Here is a 15,251-nt window from a genome sequence, read left to right as displayed (position 1 = left end):
CTGAATAAAACTTATGTTCAAGTTGTTAAACAGCAAGTTAAGATGCACCAAGATGATCTACACGAAATTCTAGTCAAGTTACATATAAAGTTCATTTAGTTCGGAGCTACGGCCTAGAAGATATGAGCAAAACAAGTTAAACATGGCATTGATGCAAAATGCATTCAAACATCAATCAAACACCTCAAAACAAGGATGCAACAAGGTAACCTGAAACTACATGCAAAACTAAGCAAGTTTCATATAGAGCATGCTCAAAACGAAGGAACGGTTCAACACATACACATGAAACAAGTTTAAAGGACAAGCTGTCCAAAACAGCAACTAGGCATCTAGCAAGCATCAAAACAATATGCTACAGCACCTCAACATGAAAACAAAAAACATGGACATGATGTACATATAAAGCATAACAAAACATGAACACGGAGCTATCTCCAGAAATCAATAGAACATGCTCAAAATGACATGGCAAGATTGCAAATAATAACAGTTCACAGACTTGGCAGAAATTACTGGACATGACAGAAATGACATCAGGTTGCAAAGTTTAGAGCTATCAAACAACATGCTACAGGAACAGATCATAGCAAACAAAGGCATGGCATGAATCTACTAATTGCATAGAACAAAAGTCCCTTACTGGTCACGAGCCAAAAAGGCACAGAAGATATGATGGCACCCATATAAACATAGCAAGTTTCATGACAGATTCAGACTTGGTGAAAATAACAGTGCATGGCAGAAACAACGATAAGTAGGCATGTTGGTGAGCTTGAACCACCTACCACAGAGCATTACATGGCATGTGAAGTCAACCAACAGCAAGATGATATAAATATGAAGCTAAGCATGGCAAGAGCATGTCTATAGGGTGCATGGATCACTATCAAAACACATGATAAAAATTGGATTTAATGTTAACAGGCTGACAGCAACATTATTTAGCAAGTTTGGAGAAAGATGACAACAAGCTAAAGCAGGATATAAATGCAACCAAGGGCATGGATGGATAGAGAATAACAGGAACAACAAAACATCCTGAGTGAAGATCTCCAGATTATGCATGGAACTCATGGTAGCAGCAGGTTTACATAGCAACAAAATATAACAGACTCAGACTTGGCAGAAATGACCAAGTCACAGAAATCAGCAACATTACGGAGGCTACTTTGCATGCTTGTGCTAGTCACCACATTGATCACAAAAGTACATGGCAAGCACCTCTGTAAAGATGGCATGGCATAAATCAAAACACATGTAGAGCTTATGCTCATAGGATGCACACAGAAAACGCAATGAAAAAGACAAATCACCAAGTTATAACAGTTTCAGCAGGTTAACATCATATAGCACTCTTGCAACGATGATTAGGGAATCAAGCTGAACTCAAAAAAGCATGACACAATGGAACAAAATGAAGAGCACCTCATGATGAACATTTTGATATATTACACGCACAAATCGGAGCAGTATGCAAGGAGATATGACAGGTCAAAGTAGCACACATGAGATGAAATATTTCGGGGACGGAAGAAAACGGAGTCAACCTCAGATCTAGGGCTTCTGCACGGATTTTGAGGCAAGGCGGATCTCGCCGGAGAGCACGCCGGAGTTGGAGGCGACGGCGGCCGGAGCAGCGGGGAAGGTCGCCGGAGCGCGGGGCGGCGGATCCAGCCGGCCGGGATCCCGCCGGATCCGGGCGCGGGCAGCGAGGAGGCGGGGCGGCGCCCACGGGACGGAGGCGAGGCAAGGCGCCGGCGGCGGCGGAGGTTGGCGGCGGAGAGGCGCGGTTGCCGACAGCGCACGGCGCGCGACGCGCGGTGGCCGGCGAAGGGAGAGGCGGCGGCTCGGGGTCGAGCGGGAGAGCTCGGGGCCGATCGGCGGTCGCGGGCTGGCGCGGCGGCCGACCGGCGGGGAGCAGACGGCGGGGTCCGGCGGACGGCGACGGAGGCGCCGGGCGGCGGGGCACACGGCGGCGCTGGACGCCGGCGGCGGGAGGCGAGGAGGCTCGGGCGGCGCGGAGCTCGGGCAGGAGCGGAGGGCGCTCGGGCCCGGCGCGGCTCGGGCGGGCCGGCCTCGGGCCTTGCGGGCCCCCGACGACCCGGGAGAGGCTGGGAGCGGCGGCGTGGGGACGGGCGGACATGTCCGGACGGTGGGGAGAGGTGTCCGGCGGCGCGGAGGGAAGAAGGTTAGGGTTTAGACCGAGAATTTCGGGGGAGGGGGTGTTTATATAGATAGAGGGAGCTAGGAGAGTCCAAATGAGGTGCGGTTTTCGCCCACACGATCGTGATCAAACGACCGAGAGCATGGAGGGGGTTTAGATGGGCTAGGTGGGCTGTGTGAAGAGGTGCTGGGCTGCAAAGAGAAGAGGGTTTCGGGCTACGCGGTTAACCGTTGGGGCATCAAACGACCTCCAAATGGAACGAAATTTGACGGGCGGCCTGCCGGTGATATACCAAGGCCACTCGGCAAATCTCGGCCCATTCCGAGAACATTTCTCTCCCGCTCACGAAACAAGGTCTGAGAGGGACGACGGGTGCGTGCGAGAGTGTCAGATCGCGAAACGGACAACGGGGAAAAGGACCGGATGCAAGTTTTGAAAAACATGCAGATGAAATGCAGATGATGACATGGCAAAATGCAACACGCAAGCAAATGACATGGCAACGACGGCGAATAACTGGAAGACACTTGGCGCATCGGATCCGGGGTGTTACATCGGAGCAGCAAAGAGGGTGCTTTAGCCGGAGGGGAAGGGTGCTTCCGTGGAGGTCAGGTAGGTGCCCAGGATGGTCTGAGATAAAGAAGAACTAGACGGGTATCGGGCGGTGGCCTTCCTGGGACCCAAGCGGCGGCGGTTTCCCGTGCTCTACTTCTCCTCGATGATGGCGGTGGGCACGGACGTGCTGGCCGCTACCCCGTTTGCGTCTGCGCGGTCGTCTTGTTTCTCTGCGTGCATGGCATGGCTGCACGCGCGTCAACGGCGGATGGCGTGGTCGCATGCACGGGATGCGGCGATGCGTGCCGCTGTGCTCCACGTCGTGCCGGTGTGGAGCAGCTCGCCACTCCTCATCGAGTTGGCCTAGAGCAGAAACTTGCTGAACTACGCGGTGGCTTGGGACGACAACTTGCTCCGTTGGGTGAGGCGCGGGAGGTGGAGCAGCTAGCTGCCTCGCAAGTATCCAGCGGGCTCGGCGGGCCACCAGCCAGCTTGTATGCCGGAGAACTGCTCTTCGGAAGCCATCGGAAGAGTGGTGAATGAGGAGATTGGGGGAGCGGCGGAGGGGCGTGGTTCTTGCCCGGCATCTGCCATCGTTTAAATAGAGGGTGGATGGGAGGAGCTCGGCCGGTGTTGCGTTTAATGCCGGCCCGCTCCTGAACGGACGTTTGGCCGGAGTAGGTTTCTCGATTTTCACGCGGGGTTAATGAAGGCATATGAATGCGGCGAGGAGGCGTGTTCAGCCGCGTGTGCAGCGGGCGGAGGCAGTGAGATGTCGCGTCTGCCTTGAGCCGTCTTCAATGCGGAGCGGGTTTTTTTCATGGGCCAAGGCGGTCAGAAGCGGGCTTGGGAGAGGTCCGGATTACCATAAACCTCTCCACGTTTGTCTCAGATTTGTGGGAGAAATCGCGTCCGGACCTCATCCGCGGGACGATACAGGTCGGCGTTGGATGGCTTCCGGGATCTGGACAGCACGTTTCGCACCGTTGCGGAAGGTATACAGATCCGCCTTGGAGATGCCCTAATTAGGAAAAAGTTGTTCATAAATGGGGTAGTGGTGCTTCTCACGGGGCCGGTATGAGACGAGGCCACAAGCAAGCGAAGGGGGGTGTGGCCTTTTGGGTGCACAAGAAGCGCACATACTTGCACAGAAATCATGTGTACACTCTACCAGCGCAGCACAGGACCAAGCAGCTCAAAAGTTGCTCCGAGACCGAGAGTGAAGCGTAGGGAAGGGAAGGGAATTGATTGGTTGGAGCGTCGCGCTCGGGGAGCTACGGTGTCCCTCACTCACTCACTCACACCTGTAGCTAGCACAGCACCACTCACTCACTCACACTCTCGGAGTAGAACTCGATCCCAGCCTCTCCTCAAAAGCTAGCTAGCTAGCTAGTGGAGTAGATCACACTCTCACAGCAGCCACTACTGCCGCCGCCTGTTGCTGTCCCTTCCCTATCCTCTACTTCACACTTGCTGCTGCCGCTACTAGTAGGAGTGGCGCTTACTGCTACTGCTGCTATTACCACAACGACGACGGACGACGGCGACGTACTTTGGCACCAGTGGTGGTAGGGAGAGAGTGAGAGAGCCACTTCAGTTCACTGTTGTCTGTACAGTGACACCAGTCACCGGTGACTAGCTAAGCTGCTCACAGTGGCAGATGACTGCGTGTGGTCGTCTGACGCCAGCCGTGTGCGTTTTGTGGCCACCAAATAGTGATGAGGAGGAGGAACACAATGCTCTGTGGATATTTATCCGAGCTCATCTGGTCCTGCGACGTCGAGGTCCGCCTATAAGAGCAACTCCAACCGGCCGACCCAAACGGACGGCGTTTTTGTCTGCTTTTTGTCCGTTTGGGTCGGCCGCCCGCCCGCCGTCCGCCCTTTTTTAGTTTTGGGTCGGCAGTGCGTCCAACGGACCGACCCATTTCATGACCGCGCGCGTTTAAGATCATGCCGTCGCCCCGGTTTTGGCGCTCCAGCGCGCGGGAAAGGTTCGCGCGCGTGGGGGAAAGCGGCCTAGCGCGCGCTGGTTTTGGCGCTCCAGCGCGCCGAAAAGGTTCGCGCGCACGCCGCGGCCGGCGCTCGCTATAAAGAAGGCGCTCCCTCCACACTCTGTCCGCCGCCCACTCTCGCCGCATCTGTGCCACCATGTCGATCCGTCGCCTGGGCGCTTCGGATTTTCGCGGAGTCCGCGAGCGCCGCTCCGGCGCCTTCCCCGCCGAGATCTGGTTTCGCGAGAAACGTCTCGTCCTCGGCACCTTCGACACCGCAGAGGAGGCGGCCCGCGCGCACGACGCGGCGGCGTGCCGCCTCCTGAGGCCTCGTCGGGATATGAATTTTCCTAATGTGTCGAGCCAGCGGGCGCAGGAACTGGCGCCTCTCCCGCAGCTTTTCACCGACGAGGATCGTCATGTCCACCGGAGACGGCAGCGTCGCGTCGCCATCGCAGAGAAGGACGTGGAAGCCTTGGTGGTGTGGCGCGGAGGCTTCCCACAGGACATCGTCTACGAGCGCCAGTTCTACAAGCAATTGAGATCGGAGAGGGACGCGAGGAGGAGGGAGCGAGCCGCCTATCGGAAGGACAAGCGTTCGCGGAAGCAGACAACTCAATTGAAACTGGAGCTACGAGAAACGTCGGGTTGGGACATTGAAGACGAGCAGCTTGCTGACGCCTACCTTCAGACGTCAGAGGAGGACATTACCGAGTCGGAGTCAGAAAGCGACGACTAGTGGTCTTTTTCTTTTATCTGTGTACGCTAGAACTATCTATGTATCCATTTTAATCTGAAAAAATGGCCGACGGCGTCGGCGACGTAGCAAGCGGGCGAGGGTGTGAATCCACTGTGCCACCGACCAGCGGGCCCGGTGAGGAAAGATGGCGAGCGCGCGCGCGTCCGTATTATGTCCGCGCCGACGCAAATCAGGCTCAAAAATGGGCCGAGAATGGGTCGGCAGGCAGACGAAAGCGGACGCGCGTCCGTTTGGGTCGGCGCGTTGGGCCGGCTTTTTTGTCTACGCCAACCCAAACGGACGCCCGCGGATGAAAGGGATCGTCCCATTGGAGTTGCTCTAATCTCTCAGTATACGTAGCTACTACAAGCGGATAACGCCGGGAAGGAAAGGAGGTCGTCGCAGCTAGCAGTTGGGTCTGACACACCACGCTACTGGAGTAGATTACTGCCACTAGTAGTACGTACTAAGTAGGCAGTGCGTACACTGACAACGAACGCCCTCCCTTTTCTTCAGACAGAGCCAACCAGAGGTGCACAATTCTTCAGATTCGTCTCTACTAATCGTTGAAGAGGTCGATCTGTGAGCTGTTAATTACAAGTTCAGATGGCCTCATCAACTATCAAGTACCAGTGGTGTGTACGTGTGGCACACTGACTCACAGTGGCAGACTCGTAGATGCGAGCCGGATCTGCACATGATAGACGTGCGGTAAAGACCAGTACTGGTAAAGACGACTGACATGGCAGCTACCGGAATTGCCAATTTTGGAAGCATGGTTTAGGTCGGGGCTGAAAGCAGGCCAAGAGGACGATGTCCCCACTCCACTGCCCGTTCCCAATCATACAAGCAAGAGGACGATCAGTTGAGTGAGCTCCAGCAAAAGGAGTTGGTGAATGACCAACCCGCAGCCACACTCTGTTTCGGCCGGCCGGTCACCAAACTAGTTATGGTCTTAGATAGTCACTTAGTTAGGCATCCACATGACTAATTAACCTTCTGAAATAATTCTGATTATTTAGGCCCAGCTTACGGTTGCTTATGTTATGATCTGTTGTAAAACAAAAATAGGCAAAAAAGGGAGATAAGTTGGTAGTTTGGTCAAACAAACTCTGAAATAGACAAAAACTCTGCTTGGATAAGCTGTGTTATCACAATCCACCGCAATGCCAAACGCAGTCTTAATCCCACCTCGATGTAGCTCAGGGTTGGGCCGGACAGTGTCGTGAGCCACTTAACGTCGGCATTTATCCGAAAAGGTGAATATATATATCGTGTGGTCGGCTTAGCCAAATCCCAGACCAACTTTTTTGAAAAAGGGGAAAGCGAGAAAGAAAAAAGAAAGGCCAAGGATTGTTATCTTCATCTGGCCTATCCTAGATGTTATTTGGCGGTTCATCCCAGGTCGTAATCGACGGTCCCGCGGATGAAGGGGAAACATCTATCTAGGTTCTTTCCGTGGAATCTGTTTTCCTCCTGTGTTGTTGGATAAGACTAGAGTGGCACTGGGCAGAGACTAGGCAGTGGAGTGGTACTAGATTGCTGGCCATGAGCAACCGAAACGTGTGGCTTTTATTTGTTTAAGAAATATACATAATTATCTGTCAATTATTTGCATTTCTAAAATATTTCTACGGGCAGCTTAATTTGGAATTACAAGAGCATACATATGATTCTGTTTGTTTGCTTGTTCTCTTTTTCCTCTGTCCAACAGGTAGATGGCCAAGTACATTTTGAGGACGAAAACATATAAGATTCCTGGAACTGGGCTTATCTATCTTGTTATTCTTATCCCTTCTCTTATCTACGCGCTAAAGGGTAAAGTTAGACATATCGAAACGACTCTCCCCCGCGCCCCCCGCGTCGCCCCCCGCTCGGGCGACTCGGGGGCTCCCCAACCCTAGCCGCCGCCGGGCCTAGCCCATCTTTCTCCCTTCCTCCCGCCGCCGCCGGAGGACGCCGCCGGCTTGCGCCCGGAGGCCGCCGGCGGTGGCAGGGGCTCTTCCTCCCTCCCGCGTCTCAGGGGTGGCGGGGCCCCAACATGCGTGGAGGTGCGGTCGATCTAGAAGCGACGACGTTGGCTTCGACGGCGGCGGCAGTCGGCCCTGCCTCGGGCCACGGGCGGTAGCTAGCCTGGATCAGGCGGCGACGCGATGCGGTCTTTGGCGGCATGTCATCTGGCTTTAGATCGGCGGCGGCGTCGAGGGCCTGGTGGACTGCTTAGCGGCACCCATGGCAGATCTGTTCTACCCGGTGTAGCCAGTGGTGGTGGTCATCTTCTTCGTCGGCGGTGGCCGGCCAGAAGCTTGGTGATTGGATCTCAGATCCATCATCTAGTCCCGGCTGCGAGTTGGGGAGACATGGTTGCCGGTGAAAACTGAGCCGATGGCGGGCGATGGCGGCGTTCTAGGCCGTTACCTTGATGAAGGCATCGTCGTGTAACTACTGTCGACCCAGTCGTGCTGCTCCGGGGGAAACCCTAGGATCTGGTGTTCCAGATCGGACGATGGCGGCACGGCGGTGTCGTTTCTCTCTTGGGCGCATCGTTTGTGGAGCAGTGCTGGAAGTCAGAGGCGGGAGGTGGAGCGGCTTTGTCTTATGAGAATAATTAATAAAATGGCCGTATGCATCGCTCAGATGCAGAGGCCGGGGGTCGTCCTCCTTTTCTAAAAAAAAATCTACGCGCTAAAAAGATAAACATATAGAAACTGCTGGACTGGAGAAGCAGTTGAAAGAAGCAAGTCTGTGGCACCACAAGCTAAGATGTTTGTTGAAGCAGCCACAGAGAGCATTAGAATATCTCGCATGTGTCATGTTGCTGCAACATGCACTCAACCATGCATGCATGAAGCATAGCTTGAGGGCGGGAACAAGGGGTGATTCTGGCCACATGCATGCATGGACATGGTGCCCCTGGAATATTAACAAGCCACCAATCAGTAGCTGGATGGATGGATGGAGGAGTGGTTGCCCATGAGCAAAGCCAACAACATCTCAACAACAACAACAACACTTGCCGCACCCCTAAGCTGAAGGTGAAGGTGAGTGGCATGCGGCAACAGACTTGACTACTAGAGGGAGGAGAGGAGAGGCCATTGACTAGCTCTCTCCCTCCCTTCACTCCACGCCACTAATCTGAATTTTTTGCACCAATCATACTCCTCCATCAGCAAGCAAGCTCTCACCAAGTCTGCTTCCATGATTAATCATTTTTGTAAAAAAATCTTTAATCATTTTTTCAGTCTCAAGCTTGTTCCAACTTGTCAAATCCCAGCTACTCTACCCTGCACAGGTGTCGCCGCTTTGTTAACTCCCATCATGACTAATTACTGAACACACACAGATAAACAGAGAAATAAACACATATTTTTTGAGAGATCATCTTGTCATGCCACCCTCTGAGATCTCTTTCATGAGTGTCCTCCCCCTGCTGCTGGTGCAAGTGATGACAGTGCTGGCTACTGTCGAGTGTCCCACTACTACTTTACTCGTCATCCAGCAGCTGAGCTCGATCCATCCAGCACCGCTGGTGTGTGTGCATGGTGGGTGTCCATGAACAGCACCACATGTTTGCCGCTTCCGTCTCCATCTCCATCTCACCCCTAATATATATTCCCAACCACTATATGTGCACTGTATTTTTCCTCCCTCCACCGGCAGATTTCATGCAGTTTCTGTTCCCTCTCTCTCACATGGGTACGTACGTGTCCACGTCGTGATGGGTGGATGGTTACACGAGCCCAACATCCACCGCCCAACTCATATTTTCGCACCGCTTAACTGTTGCTCATGACTTGTTGATCAACCGACTAAACGCAAGTGTTTCTCTCTCTATATCTAGTTTGATCAAAGAGAAGTAAAACACGCACCGATCTTTCTGGTCTGGTGAAGCCTGGATGGTTTATACTCAATTTGGTTTGCCGATTAAGCAGCTATCCCCAAGGCTTGTAACAGAGGCCCGGTCACAAGTTTTAATAAACTAAGTTAAACATGGTTGTGTGCATCCTAATGGCACAGAGGTCAGGGGTGATCCCCTTTTTCTAAAAAAACCAAGTTAAATTCTTTTTTGTATTTTTTATCTATTCATCAACTGTCAAGTTAGTACAAATAACACTAGAAGTAACAAAGACTACATCCACGTCCGTCGACTACCTTTCGAAGGTGTGCCATCCCCCTTTTCTAAAAAACAAGTTAAATTCTTTTTTGTATTTTTTATCTATTCATCAACTGTCAAGTTAGTACAAATAACACCAGAAGTAACAAAGACTACATCCACGTCCGTAGACTACCTTTCGAAGGTGTGCCATCCCCCTTTTCTAAAAAAAACAAGTTAAATTCTTTTTTGTATTTTTTATCTATTCATCAACTGTCAAGTTAGTACAAATAACACCAGAAGTAACAAAGACTACATCCACATCCGTAGACTACCTTTCGAAGGTGTGCCACCGCCATTGATCGCCCCTTTCTCATCGAAGATGGGCAAAGCTTGTTGTAATAGATAATCGAAAAGTGGCCGTGCTGAGGCCCCACAGGATGAGCGCACCAAAATAACAACCATTGCTGATGAAGAGAAGTGTAGATCGGGAGGATCCAACCTGTAGACACACGAACACACACAAATGAACGCCTGATCCAGGTGGATCCACCGAAGACAAACGCCAACCGGATCACGCGAGATCTGTCAGGGACACATCACGTCCTTTAATGATGCTAAACACACCGCCGGGATGAGGGTTAGATGGGAGAACCTTGTTCCATTTTCATGGAGCCTCCCTAATCAAACTTTAAAAAATAACAAAAACAAAGCCCTCCCGTCGGCAAGGGCCAAAATCCGTCGTGCCTCCATGACCTTAAGGCAACAGAAGACGAGGCAGATCGGCAGCGGCAACGGGAGGCAGGAGCCCGTTCACCTGTTAGCCCGTGCACGGCAATTAGGTAGCTAAGTTAATTTAACACACTCAATTGGAGTGTCACGCCATCTGAGCTTGGCAAGCAAGTTGATCATGGCTCACAATCAAGTACTAGCCAGTCCATTAATAATAGTTTACTAGTATTGACTTTTTAGAGATGGTGGCTTGGCATGTTCATGGTCTGGTACTGAGGAGGAATAATTTTAAAGTACTTCTGAATCTTTTGGATGATCACATATACAGACACCCACACACTGATCACTCATGGGGCTGCTTAAGCGGCCTGGCTAGCCTAGCAAATACAAGCACTGATTAATGACTGATCCTTAAAGCTAGGGTTCCACATGTGGGACAACTCGGCTAATTGCCAATCATGGGCAGGATCATGGGGGCAGGCCCATGGCCGCCCATCTTTCCTGCACTGCTCAGCTGATTAATAATTAAGTTATGGCAAAGCAGGAAAGGAAGAAAGGCATCCATTACTGCTCACTCACTCTGGATTGCAGTGCAAGTGAGTGACCAGCTAGTGTGGACATGCATGCATGTGTTTCTCTCTCTCTCTCTCTCTCTCTCTCTCTCTCTCTCTCTCTATGTGATGAGGGAGATCTAGAGAGAGAAAGAGAGGGAGAGAGAGGTAGTGTGCTAGAGAGAGAAAGGAAGCTAACCGGCTTCCAACTAAGCCAAGTGATGCCTTGCTTGCCCCCACCACACACCGCAGCATCATCCACCGAATTGGACGGGTGCAATTTTTTTAGGGGGGTTTCTTGTTGCCCCACACAACAAACAACGATCCAGGATCACGTCAAGAATCACGGTTGATTAATTTAGTTTAATCACTCTCAACCATATATCCCTCTCTCCTCAACCGTTGACTTCTCTCACACAACATGGCACATCGATCGCTTCTTCAAACTGAAGAAAAAAAGATTGGACGTATCCGAGATAATTTAGTTAATAGGTTTATGATCATGTTATGCATAAATATATTGGTATAATATAATTAGTTTATGTGCGTATAACAAATTAAATATAGTAAGATTAAACCACGCCACTGCTATTTTGGTAGATGAGTACACTTTTTTTTATAGACGTGTATGGTTATTGGTTCTGAAGTATATGTCATCGTACGTACGTATACGCACAGGATTAGTGATTGAAGTGTGTGTGACTCGATTAATTTGGAGAGGACGGCACTGCTAATATGTTATTTTGATTGAGATAGTGTAGCCACAGCAACCTCTAGCTAGTACCACCAACCCAAATCTAGCCATCCCGAGAAGTAAGAAAAGGAAGTACCACATAATCAGTGTGACCTCTAACTAACACCATATTAGATGGGCCATTTGCATCAGAGGACTGGAGATTTTTGTATAGCTTAAAATTCAAGCAATTAGTTGTTCCTATTAATAAACAGTGCAATTAAAAGGGTAGGTGATCGATGGACAGGTCGGAAACAAACATTTTGGGTGAGGGGTGCAAATACTTTAGAACAAATTAATAATTGCAGGTATTTTTGAGTTTTCTTTTCTGGTGTGTGTGTGTCCTGTGTGTGGCTACTGGACACTGGCTGGGGACAAATGCATCTGCAGCTGCACCACCACCACTACCCCACTACCTCCTAATTGTAGTTGCCAACTGCCAAGCAACGTAGCTAGCTAGCTGTTCATGATCAGTGGAATTATATTGCTCAACACAACTGTCTGTCTGTGCGGTTTTTCCTCAACAAAAAATAATGGAAATTAACAAGAAACCATCAAACATGTACTAAAATTAAGAGATCATATCGCGTGGATTTGCAAGGATTTTTTTCACCAACTAAATTAATAGCCACATGCTTATTATATGTATGTTTGCTAAAAAAGAAAAGTAGTAGTGGAAGAAAAGTAGCTAGGGGATGGAATTAGTTTGAGCTGGGTGCAGAGAGGCTGATCAATCCAGGCTTGCAGTGCAGCACCATGACACCCCAGGAATCACACATGCACAGAGGAATATTGAGCTTGCTTCCATCCCTTCTTTTCTTGGCTTGTTGCTGTTGCTACCACTATAGCACCTAATTAACAAATACTAGTACTCACTCACCACTCCTCCAATTGGATCCCTTTCTCCCTCCCTCTACCTTCTCTCCACATGTAGTGGCAACCAAACATACTCCAAATTCATTCACCTAGCTAGCAAGCTTGCTTGTTAGCTAGCTTTGCTTCATCACAAGATTAACCTTCACTACACACTGCTTAATTAGGATGCACAGAGAGAGAGGGAGTGGCTAATTAAGCAGTTGGAGAGAAAAAAGAGGATGGGCAGCCTAAGTTAAGGGTTGCTATTAATTGAGAGCAGTAGTGGCTAGACATGTTTTGCACATGAAAGAAATTAGGCGGGTAGCCATGCATGGCCATGGATTGTCCACAAGTGGGCTTGCCTAAGTGAGGAGGGGATGGGCATTAAGCCAGCTCTATCACACCCATAATATCGATCCCCTCCCCTAGCTATTTCCACTCAGCTCCCTTGGCCACCGGTCTATTAACCCCTCTACTATTACTAGTTTCCACCCTCTCTAACAATAGCACTTAGCAATTAACCACCAAAACCACTCCCCCTCTCTCTCTCTAGACAATATAGAGAGAGAGGGGAGGTTATAAGAGTTGAGAAGAGAGGCATCCAAAAGACAAAGCCGGCTAGGTTTTCTCCAGACATCCCTCTTGTTCTCTCTCTCTCGTTGTGTGTGGGGTGTTTTTATTTTCTCTCATCTCTAGAGAGAGAAAGCTATCTATCTAGCTAGGCTAGGCTTGCTTGTCCATTGATTAGAGGCCAAAAGAAACTTCCATTGATTAGAGTAGTAGCTGCCGGATCCATCTCTTCTCTTCCCTTTGTTATATGTGCAAGGCAAAACGCCTCTCTCTCTCTCTCTCTCTCTCTCTCTCTCTAGCCAGCGTAGCGTAGCTCCACTTGTCCCTCTCCCTCTCCTCCCGCCATAAAAACCACAGAGCCAGCCTCCCTCCCCACCTGCCTGCCTGCCTGCCTGCCACTCTCTTCCTCTCCCTCCCTCTCCCTCCACGCCTCTCTTTACTTCGGCGACATGCAAGCGTCGGCCATGGAGCTCGTGCTCTTCCGGGAGGAGGGGACCGTGGACGATCGGCTGCAGCAGCACGGCGGTGCCGTCGTGAAGCGGAAGCGCACCAAGAGGCCGCGCCACCAGACGCCGCCGGTGGCCGCCATGGCGTGCTCCTCCGCCTCCTCCTCCGAGAGCACCACCACCGAGGAGGAGGACATGGCCCACTGCCTCATCCTCCTCGCCCAGGGCGCGGCGCCGCCCGGAGTCGTCGTCGACTCGAGGCCGCCGCCCGCGACGGTGCCGCTGGAGGCCCGGCAGGGGACGCCGTCGCTTCCTCCGCCCGGCCCTCTGCCCGCGCCGGCGGTGATGTCGACGACCAAGACGGAGAGGTACACCAGCCGTAAGTACACGGAGGCGGCCACCACGGCGGACGGCGTCAGGGCCGGCTTCTACGTGTACGAGTGCAAGACGTGCAACAAGTGCTTCCCCACCTTCCAGGCCCTCGGCGGCCACCGCGCCAGCCACAAGAAGCCACGCCTCGCCGGAGCCGACGACGACACCGCCGCCAACGCCACCAGCGTCGCCATCGCCAAGCTGTCCAAGCCACCGTCGACGAAGACGGCGACGCCACCGCTGGTGCAGATCATGACTACAGCGTCGCCGCCACCGCCCCCACCGCCTCAGCTCGACGCCGGCCCGGACGTGACCACCGTGCTGAGCCTCAACAACGGCGGCAGCGCCGTTTGCAACGCCGTCAACACCAACAGGCTCCGGGTGCACGAGTGCTCCATATGCGGGGCCGAGTTCGCCTCCGGGCAGGCGCTAGGCGGGCACATGCGGCGCCACCGCCCGCTACACGCGCCGGCCGATCGCACCATCGCAACTACCGCGGTGACCACGATCCCCGCGTCCACGACGAAGAAAGATAGCACCCCGGCCGGCATCAACCTGGAGCTCGACCTCAACCTGCCGGCGCCGTCCGACGAGGAGTGCGTCTCACACCCGCCACCACCACCACCACCATCGGCGGCACCGGTGGTGCTCGGCCTCGGGCCGTTCGACAGCGGCAAGAAACGGCTCATGCTCACGGCCGCTTCCGCCGCGCTGGTGGATTGCCATTATTGATCGGCACGCCGCATGCAGCTGGCCTCACGAATTCTTTACTTTTCTTAACACGGATTGATTGTCCGATCATTCTTCTTCTTCCTCTTCTATACAAAATTACATACTTACAAATTTGCTCCTTGGAACATATCAAGGAAAACTGTAACATACAATTGATTCTTTCGATTCTTTGGCGTAAGGTTGACTATTTTAGACTAATTCACATCCACATGTATATGTACCATGTAAACACGATCGAGCATGTATATTGGTGCTGAAATATATAAATTGGAATGAAAAAAATTCCACTTTGTGACCTGTGAGCAGAAGGAAAAGGTTTGGCCAGTTGGATCGATGAGTGTGTGTGCATGAGGCCGGCCGAGTGAGTGAGTGAGCAAGTGAGTGAGTGGTGGGGGTTGTCTGAAATGTGATGGAAATTAAGGGAGTGGGTGCAATGTTGTGGCCTACTACTATCCACCTTTTGCGTTTCTTTTCTATGCTTAGTTCAGCCCTATTAGTTAAGTGGCAACTGCCCACATGCAAGTACAAAAAGGCACATTTTATATTGTACAAACTATATTTATTTAAACTTGTAAGTTAATTAATCGATCAATTGATGAGGTGATTAATCAGTGAACGTTTTCTCTTCTTAAACTGTTTGCTTCATTGTTAATTACATTTAATTTAATTCATCAAGTGGACAGTCGTTTCGAGTGGTGGCGCATGCATGCACG

The 15,251-nt window shown here is 51.5% G+C and overlaps 2 protein-coding genes across 2 annotated transcripts; both read left to right on the top strand.

Moving 5' to 3' along the window:
- The first annotated feature begins 4,872 nt into the window (after positions 1-4,872).
- On the top strand, positions 4,873-5,454 carry LOC109743675 (uncharacterized). Its single transcript, XM_020302767.1, has one exon. The coding sequence runs from the start codon at positions 4,873-4,875 to the stop codon at positions 5,452-5,454; it is 582 nt and encodes a 193-aa protein (XP_020158356.1).
- Positions 5,455-13,011: 7,557 nt separating this feature from the next.
- Positions 13,012-14,607, top strand: LOC109743482 (uncharacterized). Its single transcript, XM_020302577.4, has one exon. The coding sequence runs from the start codon at positions 13,438-13,440 to the stop codon at positions 14,536-14,538; it is 1,101 nt and encodes a 366-aa protein (XP_020158166.1). The 5' UTR covers positions 13,012-13,437; the 3' UTR covers positions 14,539-14,607.
- Positions 14,608-15,251: the final 644 nt, after the last annotated feature.

This window comes from Aegilops tauschii, chromosome 6, assembly GCF_002575655.3.
Source record: "Aegilops tauschii subsp. strangulata cultivar AL8/78 chromosome 6, Aet v6.0, whole genome shotgun sequence".
Classification (NCBI taxonomy): Eukaryota; Viridiplantae; Streptophyta; class Magnoliopsida; order Poales; family Poaceae; genus Aegilops; species Aegilops tauschii.
Note: the sequence above shows the minus strand (reverse complement) of the source record. Positions and strands in the feature narration are given on the sequence as shown.